At 42.9% G+C, this 12,943-nt stretch overlaps 1 protein-coding gene across 1 annotated transcript in view; it reads right to left on the bottom strand.

Annotated features, from left to right (window-relative positions):
• Palmd (palmdelphin) overlaps window positions 1-12,943 on the bottom strand; it is a 51,642-nt gene that overhangs the window by 22,302 nt on the left and 16,397 nt on the right. Inside the window, exon 3 of the mRNA XM_032897417.1 lies at window positions 8,771-8,895. Within this exon, the coding sequence (XP_032753308.1) occupies window positions 8,771-8,895 (125 nt within the window). The remainder of the gene's footprint in view (window positions 1-8,770; window positions 8,896-12,943) is intronic.

The following is a 12,943-nucleotide window of genomic DNA, read 5'->3' as shown; positions in this document are numbered from 1 at the left end:
AGTGAGATGACTAAGGAACATGTGGTTCTATAGCCAGCCTTCTCAAAGCCTGGGTGTTACCACATTTATAATATTCTGTTCTTTCCTGCCTTAAGTGTAAAACTAGGTTGGGACTACCTTTGGAGGGCTCAGAACAATACTTGGGATACTGGCATCATTGGGCTGAAATGGTATCATGGGGCAACCCTTAGAAGTTGTTCTAATCTTCTTGTCAACATACCCAGTGGTAGGTTTATATTCTGGGTCAGTTATCATTCAGTATCTGTTTCTGATGACATGAGATGAAATTGCTAGGTTTGGGCAAGAAAGAAGGCATGGGGATGGGTTGAGAAAATAAAGGGGCATGAACAGAGGGAAAGAAAGTGAAACTATGGCAACATGGAAAAACATACCATTGACAACTCAGAACTCCGGACACTGCTCCTATATGACTTTCCCTCAACCCAAAGATAATTGTGTGCTTATGATTTTTGAATTGAAAAAATAACGAAGTTTGTTTTTTCTGTTCATTACTATTTGTCATTCACTATTCTATTTTTAAGTCTGTCCATTTACCTATCAACCCATCTACCAGCTACCACTCTTATTAGACTAATAACCTATGTATTGAGAGCCATTCTTAGTACACAGGGGGGGGAGAGAGAGAGAGAGAGAGAGAGAGAGAGAGAGAGAGAGAGAGAGAGAGAGAAAGAGAGAGAGAGATGGGAGTGTGATGTGCAGCCTTTCTCTCTCTCTCTCTCTCTCTCTCTTTTCTTTCTTTCTTTCTTTCTTTCTTTCTTTCTTTCTTTCTTTCTTTCTTTCTTTCTTTCTGAGGTTTGGGTTTTACTGAGCTTATTTGGTTAAGACCAAGGACCCTGAATTAAAATTAATCAGTCTATCTGGGGAATTAAAAACAACAGCAGATGAGCTATTACAAATCTGGTAAAGCAATTAGTCAAATGGGGAGAAAAACATGTTTGCAATGATCTTGACTCATGTAACTGCCTCAGAATAACTTCTTGAGTGTTCCTAGGCAACAGGACTTTAATTAAAGAGACAAGTGGTGGGTTTCTCCCCCTCTTTTTCTTTCTCTTCTCTCTTAGGTTGTCACAGAGAACAGCTTGACTATGTCCCTGCTATATGGTATTAGATATACTTATTTTGAGTCAAAATAGGAAGGCAGAAACATTCAGAGTGGGCTATTTACACCCAAAATCTCTTGCTTATTCAATGAGGCACTAGTTCCATGAAGTTGCACATACCCTGTGTTAGGTAAATAAAATTATTCAGCATTCAAGAAGGACTGAACTTTATATTTTGACATCAATCGTTTGGGTTTTCTTTTGTCGTTGAATCTTGCCTCAGGTCTTCTGAGCTAACCAAGTGATATCCTGTTATACGATACTGAGCAGACTGCATTTGTCACATACTCTGTCTCCCTTTGTGAAGGGCTTTTTTTGAGTTCTGTGGGACGTGGCTTCAGCTGTTGTCACAGCCCACTTCTTGGCTTTTCTTATGATGTAGAGTCACACAGAAATACAAGACTTCACATGTACCTTTGCCCAAACTCCAGTCTACGCAGAGAGCAGCTTCTAACTATCTGGGCACCAACGAAAGCTTATTAACAGAAGGCAAAAGGTCAGAAGAGTCCTTGGGAATGTGAGAAAAAAAAAGCTTAGAGAACGTTTAATCATAAGTAGCTTAGCTTATCCTTCTCGAAGGGAATGTGGTGTGTTTGCCTCATTCTCCTTGGCAGTTAACCTTTTACATTTTATGCTTATGACATTTCTGTCAGGCACTCTGCATGTGCCAATTAAAGTCAGAGGTCTTTGGACATGATTCCAGAAGTAAAGAGTGCTTGAGAGGAGCTTGATTGAAGGCAATTTCTGTTATGAAGAGCTATAGGGCAGGTGCGGGAAAGGACCCAGGAAAGTAATGAAAATTTGCTGGGAACACAGTTCCTCTGTAGACTTGAGAGAGAGAGAGAGAGAGAGAGAGAGAGAGAGAGAGAGAGAGAGAGAGAGAGAGAGAGAGAGAGAGAGGTGTCCTGGATTTCCTGTTAAGTGTAGGGTGCAGGACAGCAGTAAAGTGTCAGGGTCGGGTGTCATGCCAGCCCATATATCTGTGCTCATGGCTGTTTGAACCAAGAGGTCAGACCATCCATGTCAACAATCACGAAGTAAATCATTCAGAGATCACACGATGAACAGTTTGCCTCTTTAAGAGGCAAACTGAAACTCGGAGCAAAGTAGGTTAGAGGACATGGTAAGTAGCGTTCTCCTGGGAGCAGTGCCTTCTCAGGTATGAATCAGGGAACCAGGCAAATTATTTTCTCAGTAATATGTTCCTGTTCTAGGATTGTGATTCAAGGACAGAAACCATGGAAACCCACTTAGTTTGTGCAATGTTTCCCCCGCCTCCCCTTTGGAAGAAAGAACACAAGGATGAGTAAAAGGCATGGCTCCACTTCAAGGTTGTGTGTGAGTTAGGGAACCCTCGAGCCCTCTCAGATATGTCAATGCTCAGGTGAGTGTCTACATAATGGGATGCCTTCAAAGGTGAAACCATGGCTTGAAATGGAAATAAAAAATGCTAAGTCTGAGTTTTTAGAACTTAACTTTTGCTAAATATTTCTGCAGGCACAGTTCTGGTTTATGATTAGAAATTTGACTCAGATCAAAACCTAAGCTGTTAATGTTTTAGGCATGCAGTGGTCATGAGTTGGCCCTTATTGATGTTAATTTTTCTGCTTGTTAATTACCACACAGGTGGTTGTGAGATTTTCATGACATATATACAAAGTGTTTAGTATCGTGCTTGGTGTGTTGTAAGTGTACTAGAGAAACTAAGTTCTATTAGTAAGTTATAGGGAATATTAATCAGTTACTTCAAGTGGAAAGAATCCTAGCTTGGTGGTACTCCCATACATAAAGAAAAAGATGTTTTTGTACTCAAAGAAGTGAGAGAGCGTGGGCAAATAATAAGCCTACTTGGATAAAGTGCTAGGAAATATCCTGACTTTCCTGAATTTTTCTTAATTAAAAAACACATTTTTTTAAAAAAGATAGGATCTTATGTTGCCTACACTGGTCTCCCAAACTAGACTGGCTTTAAACTGTACGCCTTTGCCAAGTGCTGGGGTTATAGGTGAGCAACACTGTGCTTAGCTTTATGTAGACCTCTTTTTTTTTTAAATTAAGATTTATTTATTTTATATGAGTACTCTGTAGCTGTCTTCAGACACACCAGTAGAGGGTATCAGATCCCATTACAAATGGTTGTGAGCCACCATGTGGTTGCTGGGAATTGAACTCAGGACCTCTGGAAGAGCAGCCATTGCTCTTAACCACTGAGCCATCTCTCCAGACACACCCCTTTACAAAATTGATATATATTATCTCTCTGTCTCTCTATCTGTTTGTCTGTCTCTCTCTTTCTCTCTGTCTCTCTGTCTCTGTATGTGTTTTCATGCACACTTGGGTGAGCATGTGTGTTTATGAATGCCAGAGGTTGATGTTAGGATGCCTTACCTAGATACTTCTCTGCTTTTTGAAACATGGTCTCTGAAACTGGAGATGCTGATTTGCTAGACTCGATAGCCAGCAAGGACCCCCTCCCCACCCATTAGTGTCAGCCCCTGTTGTTAGGGTTACAGGTAGCCATGCCTGGCTTATTATATGGATGCTGGGAATCTTGACTCAGCTTATTGTATTGCTGTCATGGATGGCTAATATCGGTTGTCAGCTTGACATGCTTGGGAAGGGGAACCCTTTCCTTTCTCAGACTGATTTGTGGGGAGTTTTATTTACTAGTAATGGATGGAAAGTGTACTTGGGCTGTGTGAGAAAGGTTGCTCAGCAAGCTAGGGCTATCAGGCTAGTAAGCCACATTCCCCATAGACTCAGTGTCAGTTCCTGCCTCTAGTTGTCTGCCCTGGTTTCCCCAGTGAGAGACTGCAACCTCTAAGCCAAATAAATCCTTTTCTACCTCAAGCTGCTTTTGGTCATGGAATTAAACTAGAACATCACACACAAACAGCATTAGCCAGCTCCCTAGCCCTTCGATCTATACTTTCAATGAAGAGTAATATTATATATGTGTATCAGTATTTATATTGATCACCTACTATATGTAAGGGAAATCACTGTTTTCCCAAGAGTCCCGTGGTGGCTCCAATTGCCCCAACTTACACGGAAGGAAACTGAGGCTGAGAGAGGTAGAAGGAGACGAGCTGGGCTCACATTCCGTGGGTGGTAGAGGAGATTTAGAAGCCCAAGTCAAGCTGTCACCAAAACCATGAACATAGAAGGAATGAACACTCCACAGGCAGGGTCTGGCCCTGTTGTGAACTCTGAGGCAATGGCGTCATTTCTATTTTGATGTCCCCATTTAACTCTTATCCTTTTGCTGAGGGGCCTGGCAGAGCAGCAAATGTCAGTCCCAAGCAGGCACCTAAGTGAGAAATCACAGGCATTCACTTGGATTCTTTCTCTGCTCAGGGAAGGAGGCATGGCTGCTTACTTTGATTGCTTCAGTTGGTTGTGGAGGCAACAGTAGGAGCCTCCTGATTTTATTGGTCAAAAGGGCTTCTTAAGCCCCATGGTAGTTACTTGGGTGGAAGATTGAATTGAAAAACATGAACCCGAGTATTTAGCAGCTTTAGAAAGACCCGAGGAAAAAACTCTTCAGTGGCCAGGTAAAGTTGCTTGGCAACAGGATTTTATTATAGGGGGCATCTGTGGGGCTGCTGCAACACAGACAAGGCACAGATATCATGCACACTCATATTTTATTTCAGAACAGTCTGTTCTTGCACATTAAAAAAAAAAAACAGACAAACACGCCTCTAGAGGTCAATGAAGATGTGGACTCTACTAATTCCTTCCTAATGCATCTCTTTAGGATAGGTCCTTTGAAAAGCTCTTGGTTGATTATTTTTGATACTAGCCCGTATCATCTGCGTCATTGCTTCCAAACTCTTGTACTGAGAACTCTCTTTTCTAGCTGCAGAACTCTGGCGTTAGAGCTGTCTGTTCTTCATGCACCCTGTGGCTGGGCATAAAGTCCCCTACTTTCTTTGAGCCCATTTCCTTGTCTGACATGGAATTGTTTTTAGGATTGCTGCGACTGTCAAAATATGTTTAGTCAAATACTTCATAAACTGTATACAGCCCCTTTCAAACACCATTAACTATTTTTATTATTATCATCATTATTATTAATATCTGTGGACTAAATAAATCTGGGGCTCATTAAGGAGTCCTGATGACTTAACAGCATCGTGAAAGTTCAAAATTAAGTTATAGCAAAATGCTAGGAGTGGCAACTTGGTAAAGAGAGTAGAAGAGAGTTGGGCAGGTTCGGGAGAAAGAACAAAGGGACAGAATATGTCTAAAGACTTCCTAGGAGAGATAATACCTTTCTGTGAGAGCTGAGTCTCCAAAGGTCGATGTGTGACATTTTGAAGGCACTGAGAGAACTAGACGAGGGAATACAGGCCCGTCTGCTTTTTCTCAGATCTCGGCAAAAAGTGATGGATGTCTTTCTCTAAAGGTTATTAAGACCAAATGGGGACAGTATATCCTCTATACCTCATTAAACATCTCCTCCCTCTTTAAAATTCTTGATCAGACAGGAGCTTTGTCTAGACAGCCATTATCAGTCCAGCTAGAAGCTATGTGCTTCTTGGAGCATTCAGGCGAGGCTAAAAGGCAATCAGAGAATCCTAGTAAACTCTCTGGGATTACGCAGAATTGCTGCCTTGACCTGTCCCCGGAGGCTGACTGTGTACAGCCACTTTGCCTATCATCAGGGACAAGGGGAGTTGTAGGTGTTTGATATATTGGAAAGGCTGGAAAAGGAGATTCTGAAGTGAAGCAAGGAGGTGTCAGCATGGCGGGAAGGCTTATAGGGATTAGCCTGGGAGTCGTTAGAGATAAGGGTTCTTTCTGTGTTGGGAAATGGAGAACAAAATCACAAGCTTAAACTGGATGGACTCTGGGTATGAAGTTTGTGCGGGAGGGCTCAACTGTGGAGGAAGTCGGTCCTTGCCATTTCTTGGTTTTTAAGAAAATATTTTTAATCTACTGTTTAGAAGCACTCTGAGCAAACAGCTAGTGCTGGGGGTAATGAAGCTAAAATTCTCAATTACATTATCTTTTAGTAGTTGTTCATTTAAAACCATCTAAGTGAGGTAGCACAGCCAACAGTCTAACCTTTGAAATAAAGATGCACGTAAATGAGCTAGTGCAGTGAAAGTCGTCAGACATAAACAGGCTTTCCTCCCGAATAGTTCATTTTAGGACTAGAAGGATCTGGTGAGCATGGAGAGAGTGTGGCCTGCTGAAGACTCAGACTCCGCACTCCCTGCCCAGGCCTGTCCCACAGGTTTCTCCTTAGTGAGGTCCTGGAAGAGGTGTGGACTTTAAATTACTGGCATGACTAAGTCACAAGAAATTCCATCTTTTTGGGATCAGGGAGAGAGCTTAGTGATTAAAATGCTTGTTGTACAAGCGTGAAGACCCAAGTTCGGGTCCCCAGCGTCTATTTAAAAGCTGAGCATGATGGTCCACACTGTGATTCAGGAAGCTTGCTGGGCAGCAGTCTGGCTCATCCTGTGAGATCCAAGTTCTGTGAGGCATCCTATCTAGAAAAAAATAGGGATGGACAAACTATCTTCTGATTGGATTTATGGCCTGTTCCATAGGGGGAACCTTATGCCTGGTACTGAAAATCTGGCCAAAAACTCATGTTTGGGGAGTTCTCAGGCCTCAGGGTCAAATCAACTACTATTTTTTTTTTAAAAATAGATTTATTTATTCATTATATATAAGTGCACCGTAGCTGTCTTCAGACACACCAGAAGAGGGCATCAGATCTCATTACAGATGGCTGTGAGCCATCATGTGGTTGCTGGGATTTGAACTCAGGACCTCTGGAAGAGCAGTCAGTGGTCTTAACCACTGAGCCATCTCTCCAGTCCTGAATCAACTACTATTATTCTCCTAAAATTGACACAGTATCAAGTTTCCTTCAAAATGTGTCTCTCTCTTTCCTTATAGACCAGTGCAGACCTCAGACTATATCAGAAAAAAAATTCCCCTGTAGAACAGATAATGATTAATGCAGACACCCAGAACTGGTCTAAGTGCAGACAAGTGTTCACGGAATACCGAGCTGCAAACAGCACATCGATGCCACATCCCCTTCGTAAGGCCCAGGGACCATCAAGGAAGAGGGTGTGCTGGATAGTCCTACGTGAATTTGACGCAAGCTAAAGTCCTCTGAGAGAAGGGAACCTCAAATAAGAAAATCTCCATAAGAGCAAGCTGCAGGTAAGCCTATAGTTCATTTTCTTAATTAATGATTGATAGGGGAGGGCTCATCCCATTGCGGGTGCTGCCATCTAAGGCTGGTGGTCCTAGGTTGTATAAGAAATCAGGCCAAGCAAGCCATGGGGAGCAAGCTAGTGAGCAGCACCCTTTCATGGCCTCTTCACCAGCTCCTGCCTCCAGGTTTCTGCTCTGTTTGAGTTCCTGTCCTGACTTCCTATGTTGACGAGTAATGTTTTGGCGGTATATGACTTTCCTCCCCCAGTTAAACCCTTTCCTCCCCAAGTTGCTTTGGTTGTGGGGTTCCATCACAGCGATGGAAACACTGACCAAGACAGAAGGGATGGAAGGATTTTCAGAGAAAGACGTGTGGGAGGGTTAGCGTTAAACAGTGTCTTCTGGACCTGACAGGATCATGAGCACACAGCAGCTGTGATTGCCTGTGGGGAGCTGAGAAAACTCTAAGAGAATATATGAAGGGAAGATGGAGACCTGAGTGCATGGGTACTATTGACAGAGCCAGGGCAAGGACTGGTGCCTCAGACCTGTGGAAAACTGGTAAAGCCTTGATCAAACAGGTCAGACTTGGAATGGAAGAGCCTTCCTCCATGTTGGAGTTCACAAATGACGAATCAGTGTGTGCAGAAACCAGCACTTGCAGCTTCCTCTTCCGGAGACTCCTTGCCTACAGACGCCTCCTACCCTGACTAGCTGACTCCTCCCTCTCTGCATCCATAGCAACGGGCTGAGGTTCCAGGCTATTGCACAGCCGGTGCGGCTCCTTCAGAACACGCACTACCCGCCTGACACCAGCCATTCTGTATGTGTGTCTGTCCTTTCTTCATTCCCTCACCACCCCTAGTCCTGTTCCAAGGACCAAGACATGTTGGACACAGCAATTGATTCTCATGACCTACAGTCAACATTCTAGCACGGAATGGGAAGGGTCCGTGAGTCCACATTTTTTTTTTTTTTTTTTTTTTTGGAGCTGGGAGTGAGTCCACACTCTTAACTGGGAGCTGTGGGTGACTGATGGTTTCTGTGAGAGGGAGAACCAGGTTTTTATAAAGGTGCAGCTTCTGGTAGGCTGACCATGCTTCAATGGAGGCCTATGGTTTAAACGACAACAACAACAACAACAACAACAACAACAACAACAACAACAAGAAATGAAGTTCTAGGGGTAAAGAGGAAAAGGGTTTATCTGGAAGGACTTAGGGGTGATTATAAAAAGAATTTGTATGAAATTCTCAAATTCTCAATATTCACGTCTGGCGTCTACATGTGTGAGCATACCTGAGCACGCGCATACACTCATGCACACACATCCCCCCCTTATATCTTTCTCCCCTGACACCCGTTTTTGTGGCGTTACTAACAGCCCCATCTTATATGTGAACCTCCCCGTTCTTTCGACGACCACCAGCTCTCTTTCGAGAAGAGCTCCAGTCGGGCCATACCTGAGGATGCTTTGCTCTAGAACCTGGGTCTGGTGCTGGTCTTGCTGATTCTGCTTCTTCATCTCGTCGTGTTCTTTTCCACTGCCGATTCCGTCCAGGAGCCATTTCTCCCTCAAGGCCTTTTTCTGACGTCAGGGGATATAAACATATGTTCTTATAGTTGCCAATAATTCCCCATATTTCTCACTGCTTGCAAGTCTTATGCACGGCAACAGTGGGCATATGAGCAGAGATTAGCTTTCCCCACTGACTTGGCTCAATAAATCTGGTATTTCCCCTTCTTTGTAACCTTCCTGGCCCTTCTCTTCTTTAAAAAGGAAACAAATAAATATTGCAATAATTACAAATAACTATTGCAATCATGTAAAAACCTGTCACAACAAAGTGGTCTGAAGATTATAGATAAATGCACATACCATGGGTTAGAGACCACTGGGTGAAGCAAGAGCCCACATCGTTGTGTTTTATTGACCCTTTCAGACTCTTTCAGTCATCTAAGTAACACAGGCCACAAAGGGTCTTTTCCCAGGTAATCTAGGCCTTTCTAACAGCGTTGAGCTTTTTACAAAACTGTTCCTCTCCAGAGGATAATAGTGGATAATAGTAACACAGGCTTGTATTAGTGTGGGGTTTAAGACACCAAGATAAGAATATTACCTGGATTTTAATTTATATTTATTGATGGGATTTGAGGATAGCTAATGTGTAAGATAGAAGATATTCACTTTCTTATATCTGTCAACATGTTAGGAAAAAAAATCTCTTGTCACCTTCAAATTTTGTGACTTGTAATAGTGGGCAAAGTAAAGAGGACTCATTTTGTCCCCGTTATCCTGCCTTCATAATTTGCTGTTTTCTTTTTATGAAACCTTTACATTCTTTTCTGAAGCTAGTTTCTAGACATCTAAGTCTCATGTGTGTGCATGTGTGTGTGTGTGTGTGTGTGTGTGTGTGTGTGCTCTATAGTGTGTACAAATTTCCGTGTATATACCTGTGTATGAGACTCTACACATGCACACATGGGCTGGTAGATGTGGAGGTCAGAGGTCACCGCTGGTGTCTTCCTCTCCAGCTCTCCACCTTGGTATCTTAAATTACATTTTACTTATTTATTTTGTGTACAGGGGCGGTGCATATGCCCCGAGTTCCGATGTGGAGGTCAGAAGACATCTCGGATTTTCTCCCTCAACTCTGTGGGTCCGGGATGGAATGTAGGTCACCAGGCTTGGCAGTAAACAGCTTTACCCAGTCAGTCATCTTGCTGGCTCTCTACCTTATTTTTGAGACAGGATTTGGCTCACCGATTTGGCCGGACTGGTTGACAGCAAGCCCCTGTCTTCACTTTCTCAGAGCTAGGATTACAGGTGCCCGCTGGTATTCTTGGATTTTTATAGGTGTGCTGGAGATCTCGACTTAGGTCCCTGAGCTTCTATGGCAAGCACTTAACCAAGTGAGTCATATCTTTCCTGCCCTTTAAACCTCATTTACGAGCAAATCCATCCTGATGCACGAGTGAGTTCTAGTCTTTATGGATCGTCCATAAGACCTTACCGCTCGCTTGCCTGTTGATCTGAGAAACACTCCGATGGTGCAGTCTGATGATACCAAGCTGGGAGAGCCACACGGTAATCTCGTGACACCACTAGGTTAACTACTTCATGACAATGAGGTTCACAGTCAAGAGCTATATTACGGGCTGCTACTGCTGCTCCCTGGTAGCCTGTTTCCCTAGTGTCTATGAGGGCCTGGGTCTACTCACCATCACCACTAAGGCAGATAACGGAGCCCAAATCCCTAGTAACTAAATGAAACCACAAGAGATACGGTGACACGCAAGCCGCACTTGTCAGGTTTTACAGAACGGTCTCCTGAAGTGTTGCTGCATTTGCACTCATCAATTACAGCAGACTTGGGATGAATTGGTTTTCTTTTTTACTGTGAGTTGAATGGACTTATAGAAAAGAAAAAAGTCTATAATGGCTGTAGTTTACTGATGGATGCTATCACAGACAACGGGGTTTGCAGCACACTTATCTCAGAGTTACTAGATTGGGATGTTAATAAATGGAAATTTGCATGTGCAAAATGATCCAGGCGCTCTTCTCTCTCTGTCTGTCTCTCTGTGTCTGTCTCTGTGTGTGTGTGTGTGTGTGTGTGTGTGTGTGTGTGTGTGTGCATGCTGTACAGGAGGAGATGCTTGCACATGCCTGTGCCTATGCTGTTTAACGTGTGCCACTGTGGTGTAAGGACCTAGCATGCACTCAGGGGAGCAGTGAAGAGTCCTAGGAGGCGGGACAACTGGATGGAAAAGAAAGTCGAGAAGCTGGTAACTATGACACCGATAGAACTTTCATAACTTGGTGAAATAGCGTAAAGTTGATTTTTAACATACTTTTGCACATTCTTCAGTCTGGTTTTGGAATTGGGCCCGGTTTCTGTTGGACTAGGAACGGTTTCTGCAAACCTGGAAGAATGTTGAAATAGCCACTCTTTGCCCTTATTCCCTCTGCAGTCAATGCCCCTTGTATAATGTTGACCACAGGACAAATGTCATTATGAGTCATATGTCAGTTATTTTAAAGGCACAGAGCGAGCTTTGTTATATTTTTATGGTCTCGTGTAGTACCTTGAAAGGAATAGGTGCTTTATCAATGTCTGCTCACCAAAAGGCCCTATAAACATGGTACCTCTGTAAATTCTGCTTATCATGAGGCTCTACTTAAACCTTACCTCTTTATGAAAACCTGATTTGACGACCTCAAGTTTACACAATTAATGTTTATAGTCTAAATAAAAACAGAACTGTTTAACTTGTCTTCTTAAATTTAATCTTAATTTCTTGAATTAGGACATGGTATTTCCTTTTCCACCTCATCTCTTCCCTTTTGGGTCCTTGAAGGAAAGTGGAGAACATCTTGGGTCAGAAAAAAATGAAAGCCTCTTGCTTCAGGTACAGGCAGGCCCTGGGGCAGAGTGTATGGCGGTCGAGGCCTGGTGTTTAGCAGATCATTTGTATGACGCAGTGTATAATCTGCACCACAGTGAACAGCAGTCCCAAGCTTGGTAAAAGTGTTGATTAGATTAGAAGATGCTTCTTGATTCCAGAAAGCACATTAATAGGAAAAATTACATGTTCTTGTTGGGACTGTTTTTGACATGTACTGTTATAAAGGCCACCTCAGAAATGGATCTTTGAGTGAACGAGTCAGCCTTTTCCTGTGTGAAACCTACTTCCTCAAACAAGCTGAGGGAATATTTACATTCTTCTTGTTACTGTGAGCTTGGCAGTTAACATGGTCTTCTATACTACAAGGATAGTAGTCCTTGAGTTCCAGATATGCATTGGCTTACTCTGAAGTAGGAAACTCTTTAATGCAAGATCCAAATTGTGTATGTGTGTCCTTGGAATGGGGAGGGGGAGGGGGAAGGGGAGGGAGAGAGGGAGAGAAAGAAATAATTTTGGATCAGTCTCAAACATTGAGAATTGACTGACTTCATTCGAATTGCTACGTTTTGTTTTTCATTGATTTTTCTAGGTGTGCATGTATTTCTTGAGTGTGTCTACTACGCAACATAAATTCAGTGTGACACTTTGTAAGGCTATCAGGTGAATTGTGACTTTCAGCCATCTATCAAACAGTGGAAATGTCACCTTCGACAGGAACACAGGAGTCAACAGAATCCAGAGGACCAAGGCTAACCAGAATCCTGAATGATATGCCTTTTCAGAGGCCCATACTTTTCTCATTAGGAAAATGGATTTAGCTGAATCTGGCAAGTTTAAGTTTGTGGATCTTATGACTGTGTGGCATTGTTCATTGAGGGAATTTGTTCGATCTATTGATAGCAGCTCTGCCAGATAAGAACAGTTTCCTGCTTGGGCCTATTCACAAGGAGCTCCTGTTTTCCTTTACTTGGATCCTGTGGCTAAAACTACGTAATAAAATGTTGAAACCCAATGTGCTTTAATTACAAAATGACCACACCCTGTGGAAGATGTAAAGTCTGAGTTTTCAAATGGGGATTTATTTATGGTGATGATCTCATGTTCTGTCAAAACAAAATAAAATAGAAACCCAACCATATGCAAACAACATTGGTCTCATTGCACGGAGCTTTGGAAGACAAGCACCCTTGACCGGCAGGCGAGACACTGTCTGCTCTGCAGCCCCT

This window comes from Rattus rattus, chromosome 3 (genome assembly GCF_011064425.1).
Source record: "Rattus rattus isolate New Zealand chromosome 3, Rrattus_CSIRO_v1, whole genome shotgun sequence".
Lineage (NCBI taxonomy): Eukaryota > Metazoa > Chordata > Mammalia > Rodentia > Muridae > Rattus > Rattus rattus.
The sequence above is the reverse complement of the archived record's forward strand: the minus strand, read 5'-3'. Positions and strand labels throughout refer to the sequence as shown.